The 23646-nt window shown below is 37.1% G+C and overlaps 1 protein-coding gene across 2 annotated transcripts in view; it reads right to left on the bottom strand.

Moving 5' to 3' along the window:
* Positions 1–23646, bottom strand: part of Tmtc2 (transmembrane O-mannosyltransferase targeting cadherins 2) — a 336895-nt gene that overhangs the window by 174799 nt on the left and 138450 nt on the right. For both annotated transcript variants that reach the window (XM_048358667.1, XM_048358672.1), the window contains exon 2: positions 17771–18341. In XM_048358667.1, the coding sequence (XP_048214624.1) occupies positions 17771–18341 (571 nt within the window). The remainder of the gene's footprint in view (positions 1–17770; positions 18342–23646) is intronic.

The following is a 23646-nucleotide window of genomic DNA, read 5'->3' on the forward strand; positions in this document are numbered from 1 at the left end:
GCCAGAGCCATGACATCCCAATGTTCTCAGCCTGATAGTCAAAGCTGCCCAAAAGTGGCCCAACTTTCATACCTGCACCAAAACCTCCTAAGTCCTAGTGGTAATTTTTTGTTTGAAATTTCCGCATCCCCACAATGTTACTGTTTAAATTATTATTCTAGATATCAAACAAATTTGAACCTTCCTATCTAAAGTTGCCCAATCTTAAGGACTCTCCCTAATCTCTAGATTAAATTCTAGTTCTCCATGCTACATGAATTCATGCCTTCTCAAAGGTCTCCAGTCATGATTTTCACTATTTTTATGAAAGATATGCAATATTCTAAAGGTCAGAAGTGACGTTGTTAAGGTCCAAAATGACACTAAGCATAAAATCTTAATCTTATTATCACTTTCTTACAAAAATAAGTCTTACTGATCTCACAAACAATATCAGTTAAGTTAGGGGAAGAGTTGTTGGCTTTATTCACCTAATAATGTTATCCATACCAACAAGACAAGCACCTGTGCCAGAGAAAGAATTCCACCTCCAGTGGACAAGGGAATAGACCAAGGATTAAGCAAAGGACTAAGTAACTGAACAACAAGATGAAACACAATGAACTAAGAAAGCAGTTTAGAAAAGGGTTGAACTGATTCTACCTGCCAGAATCTTGATAAAATGATCAGAGATCCTGAGCCAATGTCTACATACTTACAGTAAACAAGATATAGATGTTATACACAGTCTCCCTTTCATTGGCTGAAATTCCTCATGGCTCCAAAGAACAAAATGAAAAATTTCACAGATACATTTATAAATTTCAAATTGGGCAACATTTTAAGAGTGTGGTAAAATCTCACACATTTAGTCATTTAGTCACCATCTGTTATCAGACAGTTCTCATATCAATCTTTACCATTGAGTAATCCTTTTCTTAAGAATGTCCCCCATAGCCAAGAATAGTGTGAGGACAGTGGCCTACGGTAGACAGAAATACATCCAGGTACGAATGGAATGTGGAGGGAGCCAACCATAGGAAATGGGCCAGCTTGGAATGCTGACCTACAAACCAAGCTGGTGAGATGTTCATGCACACTTAATGTGAACCATGCTCTAAGGGGGGGGGGGGGGAAACAATAAGCAGGGACCACAAAAAAGAAATGGTCCAAATGATAGGCTGTCTGCCTACCAAGAATGAGGCCATGAAGACTCTCAGACCTTTCTGTGTATTGAATTACTTTTACCTCAAAAGGCATTATGTCACAGAGAGAGAAAGAGACGCTGAAGTATTAGGAAAAAAGCATTCCTGGGTCTTGTTCCTATTCCTATTACACAGAAGGGAATATGTTACCTCAGGAGCCAGCTGGCTGATTAAGAACGGGAAGAAAATGTTACCTATTTATGCAACAAAACCAAAAGGGGAAAATACCTGAAATACATTTGAAAAATTATGCCCCAAGTGCAAATTTAGCAATTCTTACTTTTTATTATAAATTTATAGAAAAAATAAAGAATTGAGGTTTTGGCTTCAAGAGATTCAAAAACAGCCTTTCTTACTTGTGACAAAATACCTAAGAAAAGTATTTCAAAATAAGCAAAGTTACAGGTTTCTCAGAAAAAAAAAAAAGAGAAAAAGGGAAAAGAAAGTTAATTTTACTTATGATTAAAATAGAACAATGTGGTCCTTGAAGCATTCTCAGACATCCCCCTATCAGGAAAATACACTTATGGACAGGTTAAATGGCTTGTCCACAATTATGCCACTAGGTAGTGGCAAACTGCGTGTGGGAAGTGGAACCTCTTGATTAGAACCACAGGGTTTGTGTCATTATGCCACGTGGCCATACTTAGCACAGCATGCTCCCTTTATCTCTGAAATCACAACTCTCTCAAAAGTCTAACATTTTTCAGAGGCTTTTGCGTAATTAATCTCAAAAAAGGCTATCAGCTGGGCACAAAGGTGCAGGTTCAAACAACCTTTACATAAATCTGATGTAAATCAGTAAATGGCTTAATGGCACATTAAAGTTTTATAGAATCATTGTCCCAAAATTAACTATATGGTATTGCTCTTTTAAAGTTGCTCAGTGTGCATTTGCCTGTTGGAAGTAATCTGATGTATTTTTTATAATGTCCATTTCTTTAACATTATAAAGAAATACCCTAGAACTCAACACTTCCCTAAATAGGGCTAGTGAGTTTGGCTTGCTTTCTTGCTTGGTGCTCTAGCGTTTGCGCTACACCCAGCTCAGAATTTAGGTGGTTAATCGCAGGAGTTTCCAAAAGACTTTTTGTTGTTGTTGTTTGCTTGGATTGGCTTCAAACCTGGAAACTACAAAACCTTCAAACTATGTTCTTTATTCCATATTGGTAATGGAGCGGATATTGTTTTACTATGCTATTATAAGCATCTTTGCACTTGAACAAAACTCCTGGTTAGAGTTACAATAGACCAATTTCATATTTGAAACATATCCTAGTGATGGCTGTTATATAAGACATATGTGGGCTGGGAATATGGCCTAGTGGCAAGAGTGCTTGCCTCATATACATGAAGCCCTGGGTTCGATTCCCTGGCACCACACATATAGAAAATGGCCAGAAGTGGCACTATGGCTCAAGTGGCACAGTGCTAGCCTTGAGCAAAAAGAAGCCAGGAACAGTGCTCATGCCCTGAGTTCAAGCCCAGGACTGGCAAAAAAAAAAAAAGATATATGTAAAATACCCTGCAAATTTAATATATGGGAAAGGATACAACTTGTCTATATTCATATTTACAATGATAAACACTTTACTCTTGCAAAAACCATAGGTTGTGTGTACTAAAGAAGCAATCAAATACTAGAAACTTACTGAGATGTGGGGATCAACAATGAATCACATTTGGGAAAAACAAATTAAGGATCCAAGCATTCGGACCCATATATAACCCCCAAAAGAATTCACTGATTATCCAAACTCTATCACCAGTTGGTAAAGTACTAGATAAGATAGCACACATAAGGCATGGTGAAAATATTCCAGAATTTTTAGAGACTTGTTTTGTTTGAAGCTTGTTAAAATTGAAAGGTCTCTCTCTCTCTTTCTTCTCTCTCTCTCTCTCACACACACACAATATCTTTGAGAAAGGATTAATTCAAATCCAATCCTTATTTTTAACTGAGAGTATGAAAATATGGCTATTGCTGGGCACCAGTGGTTCACACCTGCAATCCTAGCCACTCAAAAAGCTAAAACCCAGAGGATCAAGATTTGAAGCTAATCCAGGTTAAAAAAAAAAAAAAAGTATTTTAGAGACTGCATCTCCAAGTAGCCATCAAGATGTTGGGCTAATTGTTACTCAAATACTAGAGCACCAAGCAAGTAAACAAGCCAAACTAGCAGGTTGAGCAACTGTGAGGCTCCGAGTTCAAACTCCAGTACTGCCAAAAAACAAAAAAAAAAAAACACTAAAAAAACCAAAAAGCCTAAAACAGAGAAACAAGTAATAATATGATAGTTGCAGTAACTCAATCCACTCCAGAAACAAATACTCTGTCTAAAATAGACATTATTTGGTAACTCAATATTGCTAATTCATTTAATTCTTTTTATTAAAAAGAAACTTGTAGGAAAGCATTTTTCATCTGAATCACACAGCAATCTTTTGCTGAAGATTCATCTTTCCATATAAATAAGTGACAAAGAAAATGTCAGGAATATATAGAGCTATCATGGGAGCGCAGGTCTGCAATCCCATTACAAGAGAGGCAGAGGAACAATCAAAAGTTCAAGCCTAGTATCAGTCTGGGATACTTAAGAAACTCAAATCAGCTTAAGTTAAATAGCAAGACCTTGTTTCAGAAAATCAAGAGGTGTGGATATAGCTCAGTGGTAGAGTGTGTCTCCAGTATGGGCAATTTCCTAGGTTCAATCACCAGCATAACAAAACCAACAAAAGACCACACAAGTAAGTTAGCATGAATGGTTATCAATGGTTGAGCAATATGAAACTCAGAAGAAAAAAAAAGTTTCAGTGTGATTTGACTTCAGATAACTCTTATTTGGATGACTTTAAAGTAACATCATACCCATCAGAAGAGGAAGGGCAAGTTGCTAAGTGCTTAACCAACAAAATATTGTCCAGGTAAAATCTGAAGGTTACATGCACAAGGTTCAAGACTTCTGAACTTTGAGCAAGGAACAGTGCACCACAATACATAGGTCAATAGTATTCACACACACACACACACACACACACACACACACACACACACGGTTCATCACCCAAACCACTAATAATCAAGCTATGTTTTACTGAGAAACTTAGTCTTCTGAAACACTAAGTGATTTAGAGAAGTTCACTCAATATCTTTATCAAATGGGATGAAAATTAATGAATTTACAGTGCTAACAAGACAGTTGTTATAAAATAAGTGTAGGTTTGGTATAGTGCTACATGCCTGTTACTCCATCTCTTGGGAAGCAGAAGCAGGAGGATGGAGTTTCAGATCAGCCTGGACTACCCATAAAACTAGCTATTGTATGTGGAAGAATGGATTAGTGATTATTAAAAGGCTATTGTAAATAAATACCATCATCCCCAAGGATAATTACTATAAAATAAATGGTTCTATTTTCATAAAATGATTTGAATTTTCCATTTTTCAGTACAATTAAAAGCAAGAAAATCATGAGCCTTAGAATTAAACATTTAGTTTCTGACCCCCTCTTCACATTGTATAGATCTGTGAATTCTTTTGCAAATAAGTTCACTCCCATCAGCCTCAGTTTATCTTATCTATATCATATCTGTTGCTCTAATAGAATGGAACACAATTATACACAAAAGATAAATTGCTAGCACAGGGCATGGTTAATGGCAGTTGTTATTATTGCCACCATTTATATGTATATGCAAATGAAAGCTAATGAATCCAGAGGGGTTATTTTTCTGCCTCTTAAACAATATGGAAGTCAGTCTGCCATGGAGAAGATTATACTGTAGAATGTAAGAGATTCAAAGAGTACAAATTATCCTGTCCAAGAACCAGCATCTTCAGGCTGCTGCTTTGACAACTTAAATTCAGTCCTCTCCTTGCTCAGCCATCCCATTTTTCAATTGGTATGTCCACATTCTTTCTTTCCTTGCTATTTTATCTCTCAAGCACATTTATTTTTGGAGTGAATCTCATTTTTGTCATTTAGATTGTCACTCATTTTATTGTTGTTCAGATAGCAAGAAACTACAGTCCTATTCTGAGATCAAAGTAACTTTTTTTGCCAGTCCTGGGGCTTGAACTCAGAGCCTGTGCATGTTGCTGACTTCTTTTTGCTCAAGGCTAGCACTCTACCAATTGAGCCAAAGTGCTACTTCTGGTTTTTTTTTTTTCTGTTTATGTGGTGCTGAGGAATCCAACCCAGGCTTTCATGCATGCTAGGCAATCACTCTACTGCTAAGCCACATTCCCAGCCCCAGTAATTTTTTTGAACAGTACTGGGAATTGAACTCAGTGCCTCATACTTGAAAGGCAACTGTTCTACCATTTGATTTCCTCTCTGATATTTTTGTATGTCTGTGTGTCTTTGATTTTAGATAAGATCTTGACTTTTTGTTGGGTTGTCCTCAGACTGTAGTTCTGCTCTCTCCATATCCTGACTAAATGATATTACAGGCCTGTGCCATGTCCTTCACCTACCTTCAAATATTTAAGACTATAGGAATGATCTTTTAAGAAGTACCACCACACTCTGTAACAAGATAAATAACTATTCATTTATTTGATGTTGACTTCTAGTGCCTAAATGTTTTCTTGCTCCCAAGTCTCTGCAGTGGCAAGTAAAAGGTGAAAAAGAAGGAAGCCCTATCTGCTATTGTTGCTGTCTTTTAAACGAATCTTGGGTTTGGCAGACTCAAAGAAAGGAGACATTCACCAAGGGGTAATCTATGTCAAACAGTGACATCCTACCAGTGAATCATTTCATCAAATTAAGAAGAAAAACACTGTGATTTGGGTCTCTTTGTGGTGTAGTCATGGCAGCTTCAAAAGTAAATAAGCCACCGGAATGTGTCTTAAGTCAAGCTGGACCACTAAGACAAAACTCAAACAACCAGGTCCCTGTGAGGTTAGTGTGAGGAGGACAAAAAGAGGAGGATCCTGACAGAAGCAAACGCAAACAGCAACTAATAACTCAATAGCAACCTTGGAATTATTCATACAGTAAAAGAGAACCTCAGAGAAATGAAAAAAAATAGGAAAAATTCTAGTTAATGATAGAATTCTAGTCTACTTAAAGGCCAACAGGAAAATTGAAAATTTTCATACAAGTTTTAAAATCTTAAAGGAAATGTGAATTGTGACAAAAAAGCATTAGGAGAAAGCATAGATCATCTACTTGTTCATTAAGTTAAACATGTGTGTGACTTCTATGTGCCTGGAATTCTGTTAACAGAAGGAGTAATGTACACATAGTTTGTATATTCTACTTCTATTATAAACCTTTCTTTTTAATGAAAACTATAAAATTTTATTATAATGCATGAGAGAAGCAAATTATCAATGTGCATCCAGGAACCCCAAATCTATTACTCATCAACATCCCTGAAAGCTGTCACAACCTCTGAAAAACAAACAAAAACTATGCCAACCTGACCATTCTTATTCAGTAGCTTCCAGCCTTGAAGAATATTATCAAGTTTAAAATAGTTTACTCATAAGTGACTGTGACCTGCCTTATGTATGAAACTGTAATCCCTCTGTACATCACTTTAACAATAAAGAAATGGAAAAATAAATAAATGACTGTGATCACCCAAGATTGGCTAAGGCAAAGAAAATTCACAATGGATTCTAAAGTATTTTTAATATAAATGGTCATCTCTCTCCATTTTATCTCCAAGTATCATCGGTCAATGAAAACAGATTTATACATGGTGAATTTCCTGCAAACAAACCAATTTTACCTATAGATAAAAACCAAAGTAACTGAAATTTATATTTCAGTAAATGTAATTTGATTTGAACATTACAGCATTTTTTTAGTTAACCAAAACACTTTAAAACAATTTGGGACATCAGAAAAACTATCATTTTGCTTTAAGGACAAAAGTCTCTGGCCTTCTGTTCTCTCTCCCTAGGAAGTAGGGACATAAACTGAACAGTTGAATATCAACCACAACAACAACAAAATCCCAGCTTCAGTGTTTTCTGTGAAAAGCTTTGTTATAGTAGAGATTCCAGAATTAGCTGCAACAATATTGCCTGCCAGGTCAGAAAAGAACAGGAGAAGAAAAGTGATTAGCATTCACCTTCAAGCATAACAGAGTTTGTTTTTTCTCAAAAGAATGAGACTGGAATGCTTCAAGCTATTGCAGCCACTAACCTAATCTCCCTTTCTATAAACCTGGCTAAAAGAAAAAATATAGGAAACATAGTGATGGGAGAGAGAGAGCAGGAAAAACCCTAAAGCTACTCCTCTTGCAGATAAAATGAATCATAGCCTCCTGAACCCACAGGAAAAAAAAAATGTATAAAAGTATGGATTGAAAGCAACAGAGAACAATTAAGCACTGGTTTGTAGACTTACGTTCAGTCAATCAGAGGACAGTCAAATCATACTGTTCAGAGGAATTATCTTTAAATAGAGAATTTTCCTTGACTTTCTTTTACTTATCAGCACTAGTGAACTGGACAGCAAACATTCCATTTTTTGTTGATTGACATGTTGCCATGTATCTCACTGAACAGTCTAAGGGTTCAACAATTGTCACACACATGCTGATTGATTGTGCCAAGAAAAGGTAGATAAAGAAGTTTGGGAACACTAAAATGCTGACTACAATGATAATACTTCCTATGAGATCGGAACTCAACTGGAAAGTGTGCAAAGTGTGCACTTGCTCTGCTTATACCTAATGTATCATGTTACATATTGTACAACTCGTGTTCCAAAAGTTTAGTAATTTCAAGTTCACAGCCAGGAAACAAAGGAATATCTAGTGAAGTCCAACTCTATATATTCTAGTCCTAAAGCCTTTCAACACTATAAAACTAGCAACTTCACACACAAAATAATTTAGCCAAAAGGCAAGTGATAATTCAAAGTAAATAGCAATTCTTATAGGATTAAATATACTTAATTGTTCTCATACCAGATCCTGAGAGTTTAAGAATGTGAAAATAGTAGGTGCTGGTGGCTCACGGCTGTAATCCTAGCTACTCAGGAGGCTGAAATCTGAGGATCATAGTTCAAAGCCAGCCCAGGGAAGGAAAGTCCCCATGAGACTCTAATCTTCAATAAACTAATCAGAAAAAGCTGGAAGTGGGGCTGTGGCTCAAGTGGTAGAACACTAGCTTTGAGCACAAAGAGGCTCAGGGACAGCAACCAGGCGCTGAGTTCAAAGCGAAAGTAAGAAAGAGGAAGGAAGGAAGGGAGGAAGGGAGGACGGGAGGGAGAGAGGAAGGGAGGGAGGGAGGGAGGGAGGGAGGGAGGGAAGGAAGGAAGGAAGGAAGGAAGGAAGGAAGGAAGGAAGGAAGGAAGGAAGGAAGGAAGGAAGGAAGGAAGGGAAAGAGAGAGAGAAAGAGAGAAAAAGAAAGAGAAAGAGAGAGAGGGAGGGAGGGAGGGAAGAAGGAAGGAAAGAAAGGAGGGAGGGAGGAAGGGAAGAAAGAAAGGAGGGAAGGGGGAAGGAGGGAGGGGAAGAGAGACAGAGAGAGAAGAGAGAGAGTGAAAGAGAAAGTAAGTAAACCCCAATGAAACATTGATATACTTTTGTCTGATTCTTTAAGCTAAGAGAAATCAAAATCCCATGAAGTTTGGAGTTTTCCACCCCCCAAAAGTTATGAGAATATAATCAAATCACTTATACAGAAACAATATAATCTGACTAAATTATAGATGATTATATTCATGCAGTTTGTTCTCAAGAGACATGTAACATGCATACTCACACAAATTATTTTATAAGAGAAAGGCAACTCTAAGTGTCACTATATTTAAAATCAAAATGATGCATGTATAAGGCCATGTTCTTTCTACTACAAACAATTCAAAACTAAAAAAATCCACATTATTTTTGTTTAATTTTTAAATACACAAAATTATTTCCAAACATCCATGATTAATAGTGCATATTACCAAGTCTGTATGTATGTATCTATATGTATATATAGATATGTAAAACACATATATCTGGCAAATTACTTTTATATATTAATAAAAATAATGTGTATATTTTCCAACCCTTTACTTTCTAGAAACTCACTCCTTTTGTTATTCTTTTAGTTTTATGTCCTTCATTTATCCTGTGCTGTCCCTTTCCCAATTTCTTTGAATCTAACATTAATTAGAAACAAAAGACAAGTATATAACAAACAGCAAACATGCAGATTCCCCTATCATAGAAAAAAAAGAACAGGATTATAGGATTTTTGCACTTTATTTCCTGAAATTAAATGAATAAACATGTACAGAAAGGAAAAATTGTCCTTTGGAACGGAAACAATGACTTCACTAATCAAGGCTATAATTGCTGAAGAAACATGTATTAAATTCTGAATTCATGCTATTTCATTTGATGCAAGAGTTATAATCAGACCAACAGAGCATACAGGAGCCATCTGGGTGCTGCAGCACAGTAAAGATGAAGAGAACGAGCAAGGGCACATTGACCTTCCTACCAGCAGATCATCATAGACTTCGGCATCACAAGGTAAAGTTTTCCCTTTTGATTTCTTGTTATCCTTTGTGAAGAAAGGAAAATTATGATCAATAGATACAAACCTTGAATATTTAAAGATGAAACCTCCCAACCCTATGCATCCTTACCACTGATATTCACTTTCATTAGTACTGTCATTATGAATTCATTTAATAGGCAATTTTACCCATATTCTCTACCCTATTTTTTAAAGGAATCTCAGGGAATAATACATAAATATACTCATGAAATCTGGTTCGCTATCGCCTACAGTTCATTGAGAAATCAACACTAAATTGTCACTGCCATTGTTCTAGGCATTTACATGGATTTCAAATTCGTATAAACTTCATCATTTGACATGAAACTGACAGTAGTGAGGATAAAGTAACCTGATAGTTGTAAGTCCTGGTCAGCTGGTTTGAGTCCTCTGAGGCAGCAGGTTATGGAAAATTGAGCCAAATGATGTAATACACCTCCAAGACTCAGTGTGAGGAGAACAGCAGAGCTGATTTCAATGAGATTCATTATTTATTCATCGCAGGGTCCAATTTGGGTGTCATTTTCACTGACTATATACTGAATTAACTAGTTGAAATTCAGTGCTGATAGGACATTTATTCTGTAATGTGAAAGGGATGTTTTATTATTTTTTTTTGCTGCCTTCCTGTATGAAAGAGTACAAAACAAAGAGCGATGTGGTACTTGTGAACACTCAGGAGCATATGTGAGCACTATTTAACAAAGCTGGAAACAGGGATACTGGAAAACTAAAGAAAGTCCTTTAGGGCTCTCTGTTTTTCTCATTAGGAGTCTATAATAATATGCTAACTATTGTTCAGTGTGAAGTGACATAATTCTAGTTTTCAGAAAATAAATGTCGTGTTATTTTAATGTTGAGAATAGTATTAGATACATTCACTGAATAAATCCAAGCCTCCCCTCCTGTCTAATTCTCTGTCACATCACAAAAGGAAACCTTCCCTCAAACACAAAGAAGTCAGAGTTCTGCCTCTCAAGTGCAAGAGGGAGATGGCCTATACTTTTCCAGACTCCATCACCTGTGGACTCGACAAAGGTCAAACATTTAAAATGCATGCACAAACTTCCAAAAATTTGGGGAGGGGGTTCATAATATACTTTTTGACATCCCTCATATTTATGAGACATGCTAGCATGTTGCAAGCTACATTTTCCTTATTTGTTTTTCTCTAAAATTTCATGTTCTGTGTCTGTCTCTCCAAAGGACTGTCCAGTGTGCCTTGCAACTTTCACAACTTCCTGTCACCCTCCCTGTGTGCAATGCTTAGGCTGTAACTCCGCTTCTTGTTTACCTCTCCAATCGTAAATGCCTGAGTATACTCTTAGGGCCATCCTCAAATTTCTGTGCTTCAGAGGCATTTCATGGTCTCTTGAGTTGAAAGGAATCTCCCCTTCCTCTAAACACCACTAGAACCTTTAATGCTGCCCTTATACCCTTGCTACTTTCCAGTTTGAATTTCACTTCTATATTTATATGCACTATTCATAAGTCCATATTACTCTACGAAATACATAAGCTCAGATTCTCACCAATTCTCCTGTGAATTGCCACATGAACAAATACAGTGCACAAAGATGAAATTCAGAATGTAATTTGTGAATAGTCTGCTGTTCCAAGGATTAAGAAATATAAGCATAACAGAAATGTGCAATGGTAGTCAGTTTCCCAAGCCCAATTTACTCAACTTGAACCTAAACTGTACCTAGAATACAGAATCATCTTAAATCAGCTGAGCAAAGTGCCAACCTGCAAGAATAAAATACCTTATTAATCTTTGACTTTTTGAATTGTAAAATATCTTTGAACCTCGACTTTATTTGTGATATTATCTGGTTAGCAGTGTTGGCAGCTGTTCAAAGTTTTATAGTACTACAGGTCATGAATATTAAATGCTACAACAAGTTGACTGGGAAGAAATCCAAATTCATTTGTAAGTGCATGACAAACATCCCTACGGCTTCAATAAGGCTAGGAAATACTGTGATCAGAATCAGGTATCTTGCTATATCTGCATTCTCTCAAAATCAAATGTAAGGTTAAAAGAAAGGAAAGAGAATCATATAAAAGCAGGAATAATATTTGAAGTAGAGTAGTACAGATGGTGATTTAGAAAAAAAGCAACTGTAAATCTATCAATTTTATGCAGTGTAATCCATAAGATTATCTCAACTAGAAAAACAAAGCACAACGTAGCCCAGAAGCAAAAGGGATAGAGCCATAAGTAATAGCATCTTATCAATGCCACCCCCGAGCATCCAATTAAGGAAAACAGCACATGTAGAGTCAATGTTTAAATACCTTCAGGCTATGCAACTTTTTTTTCATGCTTTTACATATAAGAATCAGATATGGAGAAGTATCAGGATCAGTATCATTAGTGTTTAGAGGGTTGAGCTTAATTTTTTTTATGGGATATAAACTCCAGCATGATGTATCTTATAAATAATTGGCCATTTGGCTTATTTGTTATGTCAAGATGGTCAATACAACTAGATGGAGAATCAAGCTTAAATAGTAACTAAAACCGGGGGCTGGGGATATAGCCTAGCGGCAAGAGTGCCTGCCTCGGATACACGAGGCCCTAGGTTCGATTCCCCAGCACCACATACACAGAAAACGGCCAGAAGCGGTGCTGTGGCTCAAGTGGCAGAGTGCTAGCCTTGAGCGGGAAGAAGCCAGGGACGGTGCTCGGGCCCTGAGTCCAAGGCCCAGGACTGGCCAAAAAAAAAAAAAAAAATAGTAACTAAAACCAAAGTTAACTTCATTTATCATGAACCTTTGTAATCTAAATCACTAACTTGGCATTAAAGCAAAAACAAGTAACTTCTAAAAAAAAAAAAAGATGAGTAGTTTTTCAAAATTAGCAATGCTTTCCATGCGCCAGTATAGTAAGATGCATCTTCTCATTTATATGAAATAATCTGAGCTATAAAACTTTATTTTATAATAAGGTATTGCATATACTATAAGCAACTACAGCAAAACATAGTCATCTTTTGAGATATTCTTAAAAGATCACTCTGAAAGGGTTTCATTTTTGCCCTTGATCTCAAGCTCTTACTAGAATTATTACATTGACTTTGATTTCCTTATTTTTCTTAATTTGTACCTGTGACTAAATAACTGATTAATGATTCCAATAAACAACAAGATGTTTCTACATTAAGGCATGTAACAGACATTATACAAGCATAGAAAATTGCTCCTGGGCCTGTAATGACTGATGCTGGATAAGAAAAGTATTGCTTTTGTTCACTTTATTACTCCATACCTCCTTTGGTCACTGGAGGCTTGTAAAGAAGGAAAAATTGTGGCCAGATAAAATCTAGTATTTATTTTTACGACTAGTTTAAGTGTATTTCAAGGTTCCCTCCTCTGGTTTTTGACCACATAAAACTAAGTGAAAGTAACTTAATGAATAGTAAAACCATCCTTCACTGAGAAAGGAGATAGTTTATTTTTCTGATATTCATGTCTTCTAATCTCACTCTCTGATCCCACTAAATAAATGAAAATAAATAGTATGTCGTCATTCCAGCCTACACTTTTAAAATAATTCTTAATGATGAATTCCACTATTTCCTGAGTACCTACTATGCACTAAGTGTTGAAGAGAAGCTCAGTGCAACAAAGTAAACATAAAACAGGATCCTGAGGATAACAAGAATATTTCAAGATACTCATTTTCATACATACATATATCTGAAGATTTCATATTGAGTGTCTTTGAGAAATCCCAGCTGCTGAGAAATTAGTTTTTCAGTGTCCAAATATATTATTTCATAAGTCATTTCTTTCAGTCAGAATTTGGTCAGTAATTTAAGTGTATTAACACTTAATGCACTAAGAATGATGCTTGGCATATGAAAATACTAGTGATGTCAAAATATCACCTATGCTAAGAAATTAACTCTATCTCACCTATTTTAGCAAAGAAAAATGCAACTCTCTAATATTATTTACTGAATTGTAAAGCTTTACAAACATGATGTGGACTTGTACATTATTTTTAACAGCCTTAAAATCAAAACTGGCTGAAGTTGGCCACATCAAAAGATTTTTCTGGAATGGTTGTGTTTTGAAATTGAGTAATCAATGTTTAAAAGGAAAAAAATGAAACAAGGAGTTGTAACAGAGTAATTTGAATTTCAGTCTTAGAAAAATCATACACTATACTGAACAGAAACCTGAATTTTCTTATTTCAAGAATGAAGGTAGAGCTGGAAACTGGTGATTCATGCCTATAATCCTAGTTACTCAGGAAGCTGAGATTTGAGAATTGCAGTTCACAGGCACCCTCCAATTAACCATCAAAGAGCAGTCACTGGATATGTAGGTAGGTAGGTGGTAGGTAGATACATAAGTACAAAAATTGAAGAGAGACGCGAAACGAGGAAGCATGTCCTACAGATCAGTCCTTTTTATGTTTAAGCTATTTTTTAGATGTTTCTTAGACATAATGAAGCCTGTGGGCCAATGTCATTCTTGTCCTCAATCATCCTGCCTATGTCTACTGTCAAGCTGTAATTATAATCCTGCATCATCACTTCCTAGATAATTCATTAAGACAGGTTCTCAATAACCTTTGCTTTTTGGAGGAAGCATGGCTATGATGGGCCACAGTCTCTACCTGCCAAGTAGCTGGGAATACATGTATGAGCTGCCACATACACCAGGAAATTATTCTTTCAAGGTTTAAAGAGGTTTCTAAAGTCATGAAAGTCGCAGCCTTCATAAAAGAATCCCTTCAAACTGAGGATAGAATTCTACTTGTTTTAACACAAAATAAGGAACCTTTATAGCTTTCTTAGCCCTATGCCTGTGTTTACACACTGAAGTTTCAGGAGATTACAGATGAAAACGTGTGCTTAACTCTGTAAATCTCTACTTCATATGTTATCAAACCCACATAGGTTTTAAGGCTACTAGAGGTTTATCTGTTGACCTTAACTTTCTAAAAAGTATTATGATTCCCATCAATATTTCTTCTCTCTTTTCAACTAACATGCACTAAATGACTTCTAAATTGGGTATTCCAAATTATATCCAGAACCTCATAATACATACAGTTATCAGAATTCCTCCAGGTCCACCAATAACTATGTCATTCCCAGATGAATAAATCAGGTCATACCTGTAGCTCCTAGTTACTCAATGCTTGTGAGGTATGATTCTACTCCACATTGTTTTCCTTTCTATTCTGCAGCCATCTGACTTTAAAATTTTTTGTTCATGTTCACACCTTCACAGTGTGGTAAAAAGATCACTGGACACTCATAAAATATGATTTCTACACCTAGTGATTCCAACATCTTCTTCATGTCAACTATAAATATGGGAGAATACAAAATGATCTCTATCCTTTCTTATAAATTCATAAAAACCTGTTCAGTGGTGTTCTTATTAAAGTTGTTGGACCCATAGCTGAGAGAGACAGAAAGAACTAAACTAAAATAGCAATAATCAGATGAAGGTTGTGGGTGCCTTCACTACAGCCACTGCTGCTGCTTGGTCTCGTCATTGCCAAAATCTGGGCAATTATCTATTTAGAAGCATATCCATCCTTTCCCACGATGCCAAGGGGGCATTCCCACTAAAAAAGAGTCCTCTGCCAGTGGTATCACTCTTTTTTCGTGTGTGTGTGTGTGTGTGTGTGTGTGTGTGTGTGTGCGTGCTCTCACACGTTTCCTCATGCACTGGTCCTGGAGCTTGAAATGTGGGCCTGGGTGCTGCTCCTGAATTTATCAAGGCTAGCAATCTAGACATTTGAGCTATAGCTTCATTTACAATTTTATAATGGCTAGTTGGAGATGTTGCTTCTCAGTCTGGCAGCTGGCTTCAAATAGTGATCCTCAGGTCTCAGCCTTCTGAGTAGTTACGATTATAGTCATGAGCTACTGGTACCTGGCTTGCCTGCCTGCCTGCTTGCCTGCCTGCCTGCCTCGCTCCCTCCCTCCTTTCCTTCCTTCTTTTCCTTCTTCCCTTGCTCTTTCCTTTTCTTTCTTTCTCTCTGTCTTCCTTCCTTCCTTTCTTTCTTTCTATTTTTAAATGTTTCTTAAACATTAGTTATATGAGTAAAAGTTGACCAATAAAATATAGAATGGTCAGATAAATTTTAATTTCCCATAAGTAATTTCATAAGCATGACCCAATTATTGCCTAGAAGACTTTTACAGTAAGAAGCTCTACACTGTAAAAAAAAAAAAATCTGTCTTTGGAAGTATGTGTGGAGAACTGAAAATTTCTCAGATGAGAACTAAAGTCCTAAAACCATGTCCTCAATTAATATATCAAAACAACAAGATGGTAAAACAAAAATTTTGTATAAGAAACCACAATGCTTCCTAGGCTATCACTCATGGATGTAAAAGCCACTGAGTCTGCACTCTCTATTAGAATGCAGTTTAGATTAAAACAAGCACCATGGATAACAGTTATACAATTCAAATTTCCAGTATTTTATTGTTTATGACATCATTTCAGGAAAAAGCAATTTGTCTCTCTAAATTTCCTTGCAAGAATTAAAGTTGACTTGAAATTAAGAGCTTGACTTTCAAACCATATGTTGTTTTCAAGCATCAAATTCTACTCAAAGTTTTCTTTAAGTCTTGGTGTTTAATTGTCATCACAAAAGAGCTTCATTAAGTACTTATACTGGAGTGTTAGGTGAAAAGGTTACACTTCCCACAGAGCAACAGCACAACAGTGATTAGCCTCCTTGCTAAGTGAAAAAAAAAAGTTAAATGAAAAATAATGATCTTGATTATATTTCTCTTATAGTTCATTTTTAAGTGAATTCAGCACCCAAAGAGAAAATGTAGTCAAAGCTAGGAAAATAGATGGCTTAGTCATAACAAGTGTCCAAAACTACAATCCCTTGCTGCTGGGTGTGGCAACATACACCAATAGTCCTAGATACTCAGGAGGCTGAGATAGGAGGACCAGGTAACTATAATTATATATGCAACTATATGTATATGTATGCATACATATAGATATGTATATATATATATATATATGTACAGTACATGTTAGCTTTGTCTCTGTATACCTACATCACTTGTGGGCTGGCATTTTGCTCTCTCCAGTACTCTTTTCTGCCTGAACCAAGTGGTGGTCTCCTTTCTCCCAACCCTACAGTATGCATGTATGTGTGCATAACACATAAATACATAGAGATATATTATATATATATATTGACTTTCCCCCCAAAAAGAAGATGGGACTTTTCCTAAAATACTGGCAAGTTTAAATCGTCACACTTAAAAATCAAACCAAAGGAAGTTTTCTCTAAAACTTCCTAAAACTTGGGAAAATGGGAGGAAAGAAAGGCAGTTTCTGAGGATGCCAAGTCTCCTGGATACTGCCCCTTAATATTCTAACATGAAACTGCTCATTCTCTTTGAAAGATCTGAGGATTCTCAAATGCTCCTGTGACCTTGAGACAACATTGCTTTCAAAGTTACTAAAAGGAATAGGCAAATATTAAACCCTGAGGCAAAGGTCTTAATTGGCCTCAGGGAGAAACTTACAATAACCACTTTCTGTTTTGGATCTTCTATTCTTGTATTCTACAACAAGAAAAAGGTGATGATGTCAGAGTTGAAGAATTTGACTTCCCTGTGCACTAACAGTGAAGGGCTGCTTTCCAAACTCAGGAAGAGCAATATTAACAAATGACAGAGGACTTCTCTGCTCCACAGTCTAGCATCTAGTTCTATTATCAGCTGTGTTATTTTTGTAAATATACATTAGAAGCAGTTTATTGGATTATAGGGAACTTGATTAAAAGTAATAAATGCAGATGTGTCTGAAGGGTAAAATTATTCTTCCACTACCTTTGAAATCATGAAAATAAGTTAAGAAATCTGAGGAATAAAGCCAGCAGTGACTGAAACCCTGCTTAGTAGAGAAGGTCAAAAAGGACAGCTTCTACTTACCAGATCAAAAAAGAACTTGTTTTTTAATTCTGCTTGAAGAGGAACAAATTTTCTCTATAAAGGGTGGCAAAGAACCAAGCAAGTAGATTATGCAGAAAGCCAATGCTCGAGAGGCAACAATCACTTACTTTGTAAATGGTAGGTAAGATCTGTCTCATTTTCAGCCTGTGAAAGACGAAGACATCATAAACAGCAGAAACTGCGAGAACAGTTACTCCTTGTTCCTTCCACAACATGCTGCATGCTGCACACAGTCCTGTTCCCAGGAACCAGCCCCAAGTCCTGGCTGAGTAGCCTCTTGTAGAACAGTGTTTGATATAGCAAAGCAAAGAGAGAAGAAAGAAGAGACTGGCTCCAACATCGGCCCTTCCCACGATGCCTGCCACTGCCTCTGTGTGAATGGGGTGAGAGGCGAACATCAAGCCAGCCATGAAGGTCCAGTATCCATCACCAAGGAGGATCTTGGAGAAGCTCGTGAAGAGGCCCGTGACAGCAGCATGCAACAGGATGTTGACCACATGGTAGCTCCTGGGGTTCAGCCCTCCGATGGCATGGTTCAGTCGAAAGGAAAGAGTACAAAGTGGCCGGTAGGACTTGTGGCTGCCACTGTGGGTTAGGAGGGTTCCCCAAAAATCATTGTAGAAAATGTGTGTCCACGGAGTTTCTGGGAGAAGGTCCTGATTAGTCTTGATAGCACGGCTAAAAAACAAAATATTTAGAAAAGAAAAAAAAGTAAAACAACTGAACAGAAAAGGAGAGAGGAACTGTAACATATGCTAATGTATTGCTATGCTATTTGTCTTTGTGATGAGATTCCACAATCATAAAGGTTGCATTCAGATCTTCATATCTTGCTTGGTAATGCCACAGCTAGGGCTATACTTCTTTTCCTAAGAAAGCTTTCACTGCTGTTGTTGAAATTGTTGCCTTTGAGTAAAATACGCATGATTTCTAGTAGTGATTTCAGCCTCAATGAGGTGCTTGTCAAACACCATCCATAAAAGTCATGTGATATTCAACCTAAACATGAAAATTCTAGGCTCTAGATGTGAGAGGCCTGTGATTGGAAATATTAAGATAGCCCAAGTGTTCCTAGTCTAGGGTATGCATCTAAAAATCCAGAATTAGCCCAGTACTAGAAATAAGTTTTAGATAGAATAGCAGGACCCTCCTCAGGGGACTTCATACACACAAATCGCATAGTAACTGTGGTAAAGATACGTTCTGAAAGTAGTTCTTGGGAGACACCATAGAGTTTGCACTTCTAATAGGTTTTCAGGTGAGGCTAAGGGTCTTTACAGCACACAGGGTTGGGTAGGAAGGCCCTGGAGAGCTGGAGGGACTAGGATGGATGGCTCATCATCAACCCAGTGTTCCTGTTCTTTCTTTATTCATTGTTCAGCCTATCCCAGTCTCAGCTCTCCTAAGAATCATCATGGCACTTCCTTATCTGCTCATTTCACAATTAATATTTCCAGAATCGCATGCCTGATAATTCCAAACTAAATTCAAGAAAGAAGGAGCTACTATTGCTAAGTACTTGCTACTGGTGTCCCTGGCTCCATTTTCTCATTCAAATTTTAGAACATCATTGATGAGATAGATGGCATTATCTGTATCTCTCTAGTGAAGAAATTGTGCCTGAGAAAGATGAATTGATTTGTTCAGGGACAAGACCGAGTTCAAGCCCCAAGACTAGATTCCTGTTCCCCCCGCAAAAGAAAAAATCCACAAATATCAGATCGATCAGTAGTTGATGATCAAACATCATACTAGTCCTTTATGGATATTATCTATATTTGAAAACTAGTTGACTTCTAGATGGTCAATACAAAAGCAGATGATTAGTTATGGTTCTGTTTGAAAAAATACACATTAGAGATAACAGGCTTCTCTAATATCTAGTCTTCCCCTTCACCACATTTATATAATTTCAGTTTTCAGCTGAACACATAGTCATCTGGTATACTTCACTCGATGCTAAATATGGTCATACATCCAAGTTTGGGCTCCTATATCCAAAAAGTGTCCTTAAAATAGAGAAAGTTTAGTGTTCATACCCTCTAGTCCTCCACCCCCTTGCTGCTTTGTACAGCATGTGTGTAGCAGCTGAATTCGAATGGTCATGATGGCTCATAAGATATCCTCAGGGAAAGAATTATGTGCAGCAGAGCAGAGGACTGAGATGGAGGAAACTGAGCCAGTGTCATCGTAGAGCATACCAGCCATGGACTAACAACTTCCTATTTCTTGAGTATGGAAAGAAATCGCTGTCTCTTTTTGAGCTGATACTGTAAGTATTAACAAGTAGCAGATGAAAGTAGACATAAGCATAAACGTTTGTTAACAGAAGGCCAACTACACCACACTGGTTTGAATTTTTTCCATTTTTATTTTTCAAGTCTCCATGTATTGACTGTGTATTAAATGAATTTCCATATAAATTGGCTTTTAAAATATTAGAAACAGATGTGTTTTTTTCCTGGATTCATTAAATTAAACTACCCTGCTATGACATTCATCAAGAGTCTAACCTAGAAGTAATTGCTTAAGACTTGATAGGCTATAATTAAAATTTAAAAGAAATATGAAAAACTGACAAACTGACAAACCATGTTGTCAGAGGGAGATGATTTGAAGTAACTCAGAATGAAAACCCAACTAGCTTCTACTCGCCATTGGCCTAGATACTGAAGTGATTTTTTCTAATATCAATGCAGAAACTTTGACTAAAGATATGAAGGTACTGGAGACCTTAATGGCAAAGCATTCTGGGAAACTGCTTTGTTTATAAAGTGGGCAAGGCTTGGAGGTCCATTTTATTTAACACATAACTGCATCCTTCGAGTGGACCATCCACAGAAGATGGAGAACTATCTTCCCTAATTCAATTTTTATATGTGCTATTAGTTCAGCTCCATAACCAAATCTATAAAGGCTTTATAAGGAAAAAAATCAACCTTAAAAGTCTTTTCAAAGCTGTTGAAATTTCCTAATCAGAACAATGAACCTAGTCAATCTGCAAGCACCACAGATATATCACATCTAACTCTCTCAAATTGAGTATTTGAAGATTTGCAAAGAAAGAGCTCAATGAATAAATCTCACAATATCTTTGTAAGAACAAAACTTTGAAGCACAACCCTAACTACACACTGCAGAAAAAGGCGGAAGGCAAGCAAAGTTAATAAAAGAAAACTGGAAGAGCAATGGACCACCTCACCTGCATGTAAAGCATACTGGGGAGGAGGGGGTTATAAAATTCTGTAATAGGTGTTATCTGCCTAAGCAGGTTTTTTTCCCATTATCCAATGGATATTATAGCAAAAGAATAAAGAACAATAAATATATTACATTGGGCTTTACTATATGTCATGCCACATATGCAAGTCAGTGATAAGGGTTGCATTACACCACCATTCAACATCGAATGAAGGAAGATGTATCTGAGTGATCTTCAGGCTACATGAGAATAAAGATAGCCATTCCACTCTAAGCATAATAGATTCTGATCGATTTGCATATTTTCTGAGTCAAAAAACAGAAATACCAAATCCACTATTGCTATTTCACAACTAATGAAACACCTTAAACGCAAAGCAAAAATTCATGCTGATATAATTTCAAGGGTTGCATCTGTGAGTCAGTGTTGAAAATTCAGAAAGACACTAAGGAAGGAGGAAATTTTCCACCTTGGGATAGGTAGAGAAAAATAAGAGCTGCAAAGGTGAAAAGCAAACAGTTGTAGGCAGCATTCCCTAGAGAAAATAGGACTGACTGTTCTTTGAAGCAAAAAGATATAGTCTCTCAAGTCTACTCAGCAGTCTTACCCTGCTTCCACTTCTGTTCATTTGTGGTTTTTTATATTTCCTGTCCTAAGACTTTTTCTCTTCAGGAAATGTTGGCAAAGGCCAACACTTATAAAACTGATGAATGATGTGACCTGCCATAGGAACTATTTTTATGTGTGTGTTCTCACTGATTTTTTTTCTGCCCCACCCGACCTTTGCAGTCATAAGCACCCCTACAAGTGATAACCTTTAGTCCTTCAGAGTGGAAATGATGCTGAGATATTTTAAACATTACATATTACATTCATCTGACATGCTTTCAATTGTTCTACTTGAGTGATAAGTCCAAAACTTCAACATGAAAAATCATAAAGGGAAAAAAAATAAAACAATGGGTTGATATCTGAAGAAAAACAATGGCCTAGGGCTGGGGATATGGCCTAGTGGTAAGAATGCTTGCCTCGTATAAATGAAGCCCTGGGTTCAATTCCCCAGCACCACATATACAGAAAACAGCCAGAACTGGCACTGTGGCTGAAGTGGCAGTGTGCTAGCCTTGAGCAAAAGAAGCCAGGGACAGTGCTCAGGCCCTGAGTCCAAGCTCCAGGACTCGCAAAAAAAAAAAAAAGGGAGGGCTTTTTCAACCACTTGCACATGAGGTCCACCCAAACATATCTATCTGTGCATAAGGCAGGTGGTGCAATATAGTTTTAAAAAATGAATTCTGAAGCCACCTGACCATATGAAATCTTTGGGATAGCACAAAAACAGAATTCCCTCATCTGTAAAATAAAAGTAACTAAAGTTGGGGACTGGTGGCTTGCACCTATATACCTAGCTACTTGGGAACTGAGACTGGAGGAAAGGATTCCATGCCAAGCCAGACAGACAGACCTTTCTGAGGTACTGAAACTCCATGTCATTGCAAATAAGCTGGGTATGGTGGTACAACCTGTCATGCCAGCTGTGTGTGGGAACCAAACAATAGGAGGATCACTACCTGGGAATACACCTGAGGAAGAAGAGGAGGCTCTATCTAAAAAAATAACCAATGGGAAAGGGCAAGGGGAAGGGCTAGAGATGTGACTTAGCAGTAGGGTTCTTGCCTAACAAGTACAAAGCCTCAAATACCAATCTTTGTATCACCAAAAATTACATAAAAAAAAGATAATTATAATTAACTTGAAGGATCACTGCGTGGAATAAATGGAATAAATAAATTATTATGTCCACTCTGATATACTGGTTAAATAAGCTGCTATAATTATAACCAGCAAGAACATCACTACCCTATAAGTGAAAATAGCAACCAATGAGACACAGTGTTGCTAACATCACAACATTTGCATATATAGCTTTCAAAATCTATCAAGGTCAACACTTAAAATTCCTTTAAGCTTTAATGGCATTTTCTGAACATTTAGGAAGTGGTCCTTCATTTTTTAACAGTGTTCTTCTCAGCCATCTCTCCTTTTGACATCTATCCAAATGTCCCTGGCTAGCAACGTTCCTCCTACCTGTCCTCACGCATATGGATGTTGCTCTCTTGTTTCTGCATCCTGACCTTCTTTCTCACTACTGTATCCACTCCTGGGGTCATCACCTCTAACAGCTGCTGCTCAATAGATCCCTTCTCCACCTATACTTCTAACCTTACACTATTCATGAGCCTACAGTTCTTACTGCCCAACTGTTAGCCATATCTACATGAGAGAATAAAAGTAAAGGAATCCTTGGCCTGGAAATGTGGCTTAGTGGTAGAGTGTTTGCCTAGCATGCATTAAGCCCTGAGCCAGATTCTTCAGTATCACATAAGCAGAAAAGGCTGGAAGTGGTCCTGTGGCTTAAGTGGTAGAGTGCTAGCCTTGAGCAAAAAGAATCTCAGGGACAGTGCCCAGGCCCTGAGTTCAAGTCTCAGGACTGGCAAAAATAAACAAACAAACAAAAAAACCCAGTAATGGTATTAATAGGATGCCAAGTGCTTTACCTTTAGATTCTCTGGGGCTATACTGCTTTACTAGTAGTTGGTAGAGTATAACAACCCTTTTCACAGAATATTCTCTTAAAGACCAAATGAAGCAATGTTAATTTAACATGAAAGGGACACTTTTTTTTGGAGATCTGTTTCTTCTGATCTCTACACCTGGCCACACAACTATCCTAGTGTAAGCCAGGCCAATCACAGTCCTGGTGAACCAAAACTTTACTCAGGA

Source organism: Perognathus longimembris, chromosome 1, assembly GCF_023159225.1.
Source record: "Perognathus longimembris pacificus isolate PPM17 chromosome 1, ASM2315922v1, whole genome shotgun sequence".
Taxonomy (NCBI): Eukaryota; Metazoa; Chordata; class Mammalia; order Rodentia; family Heteromyidae; genus Perognathus; species Perognathus longimembris.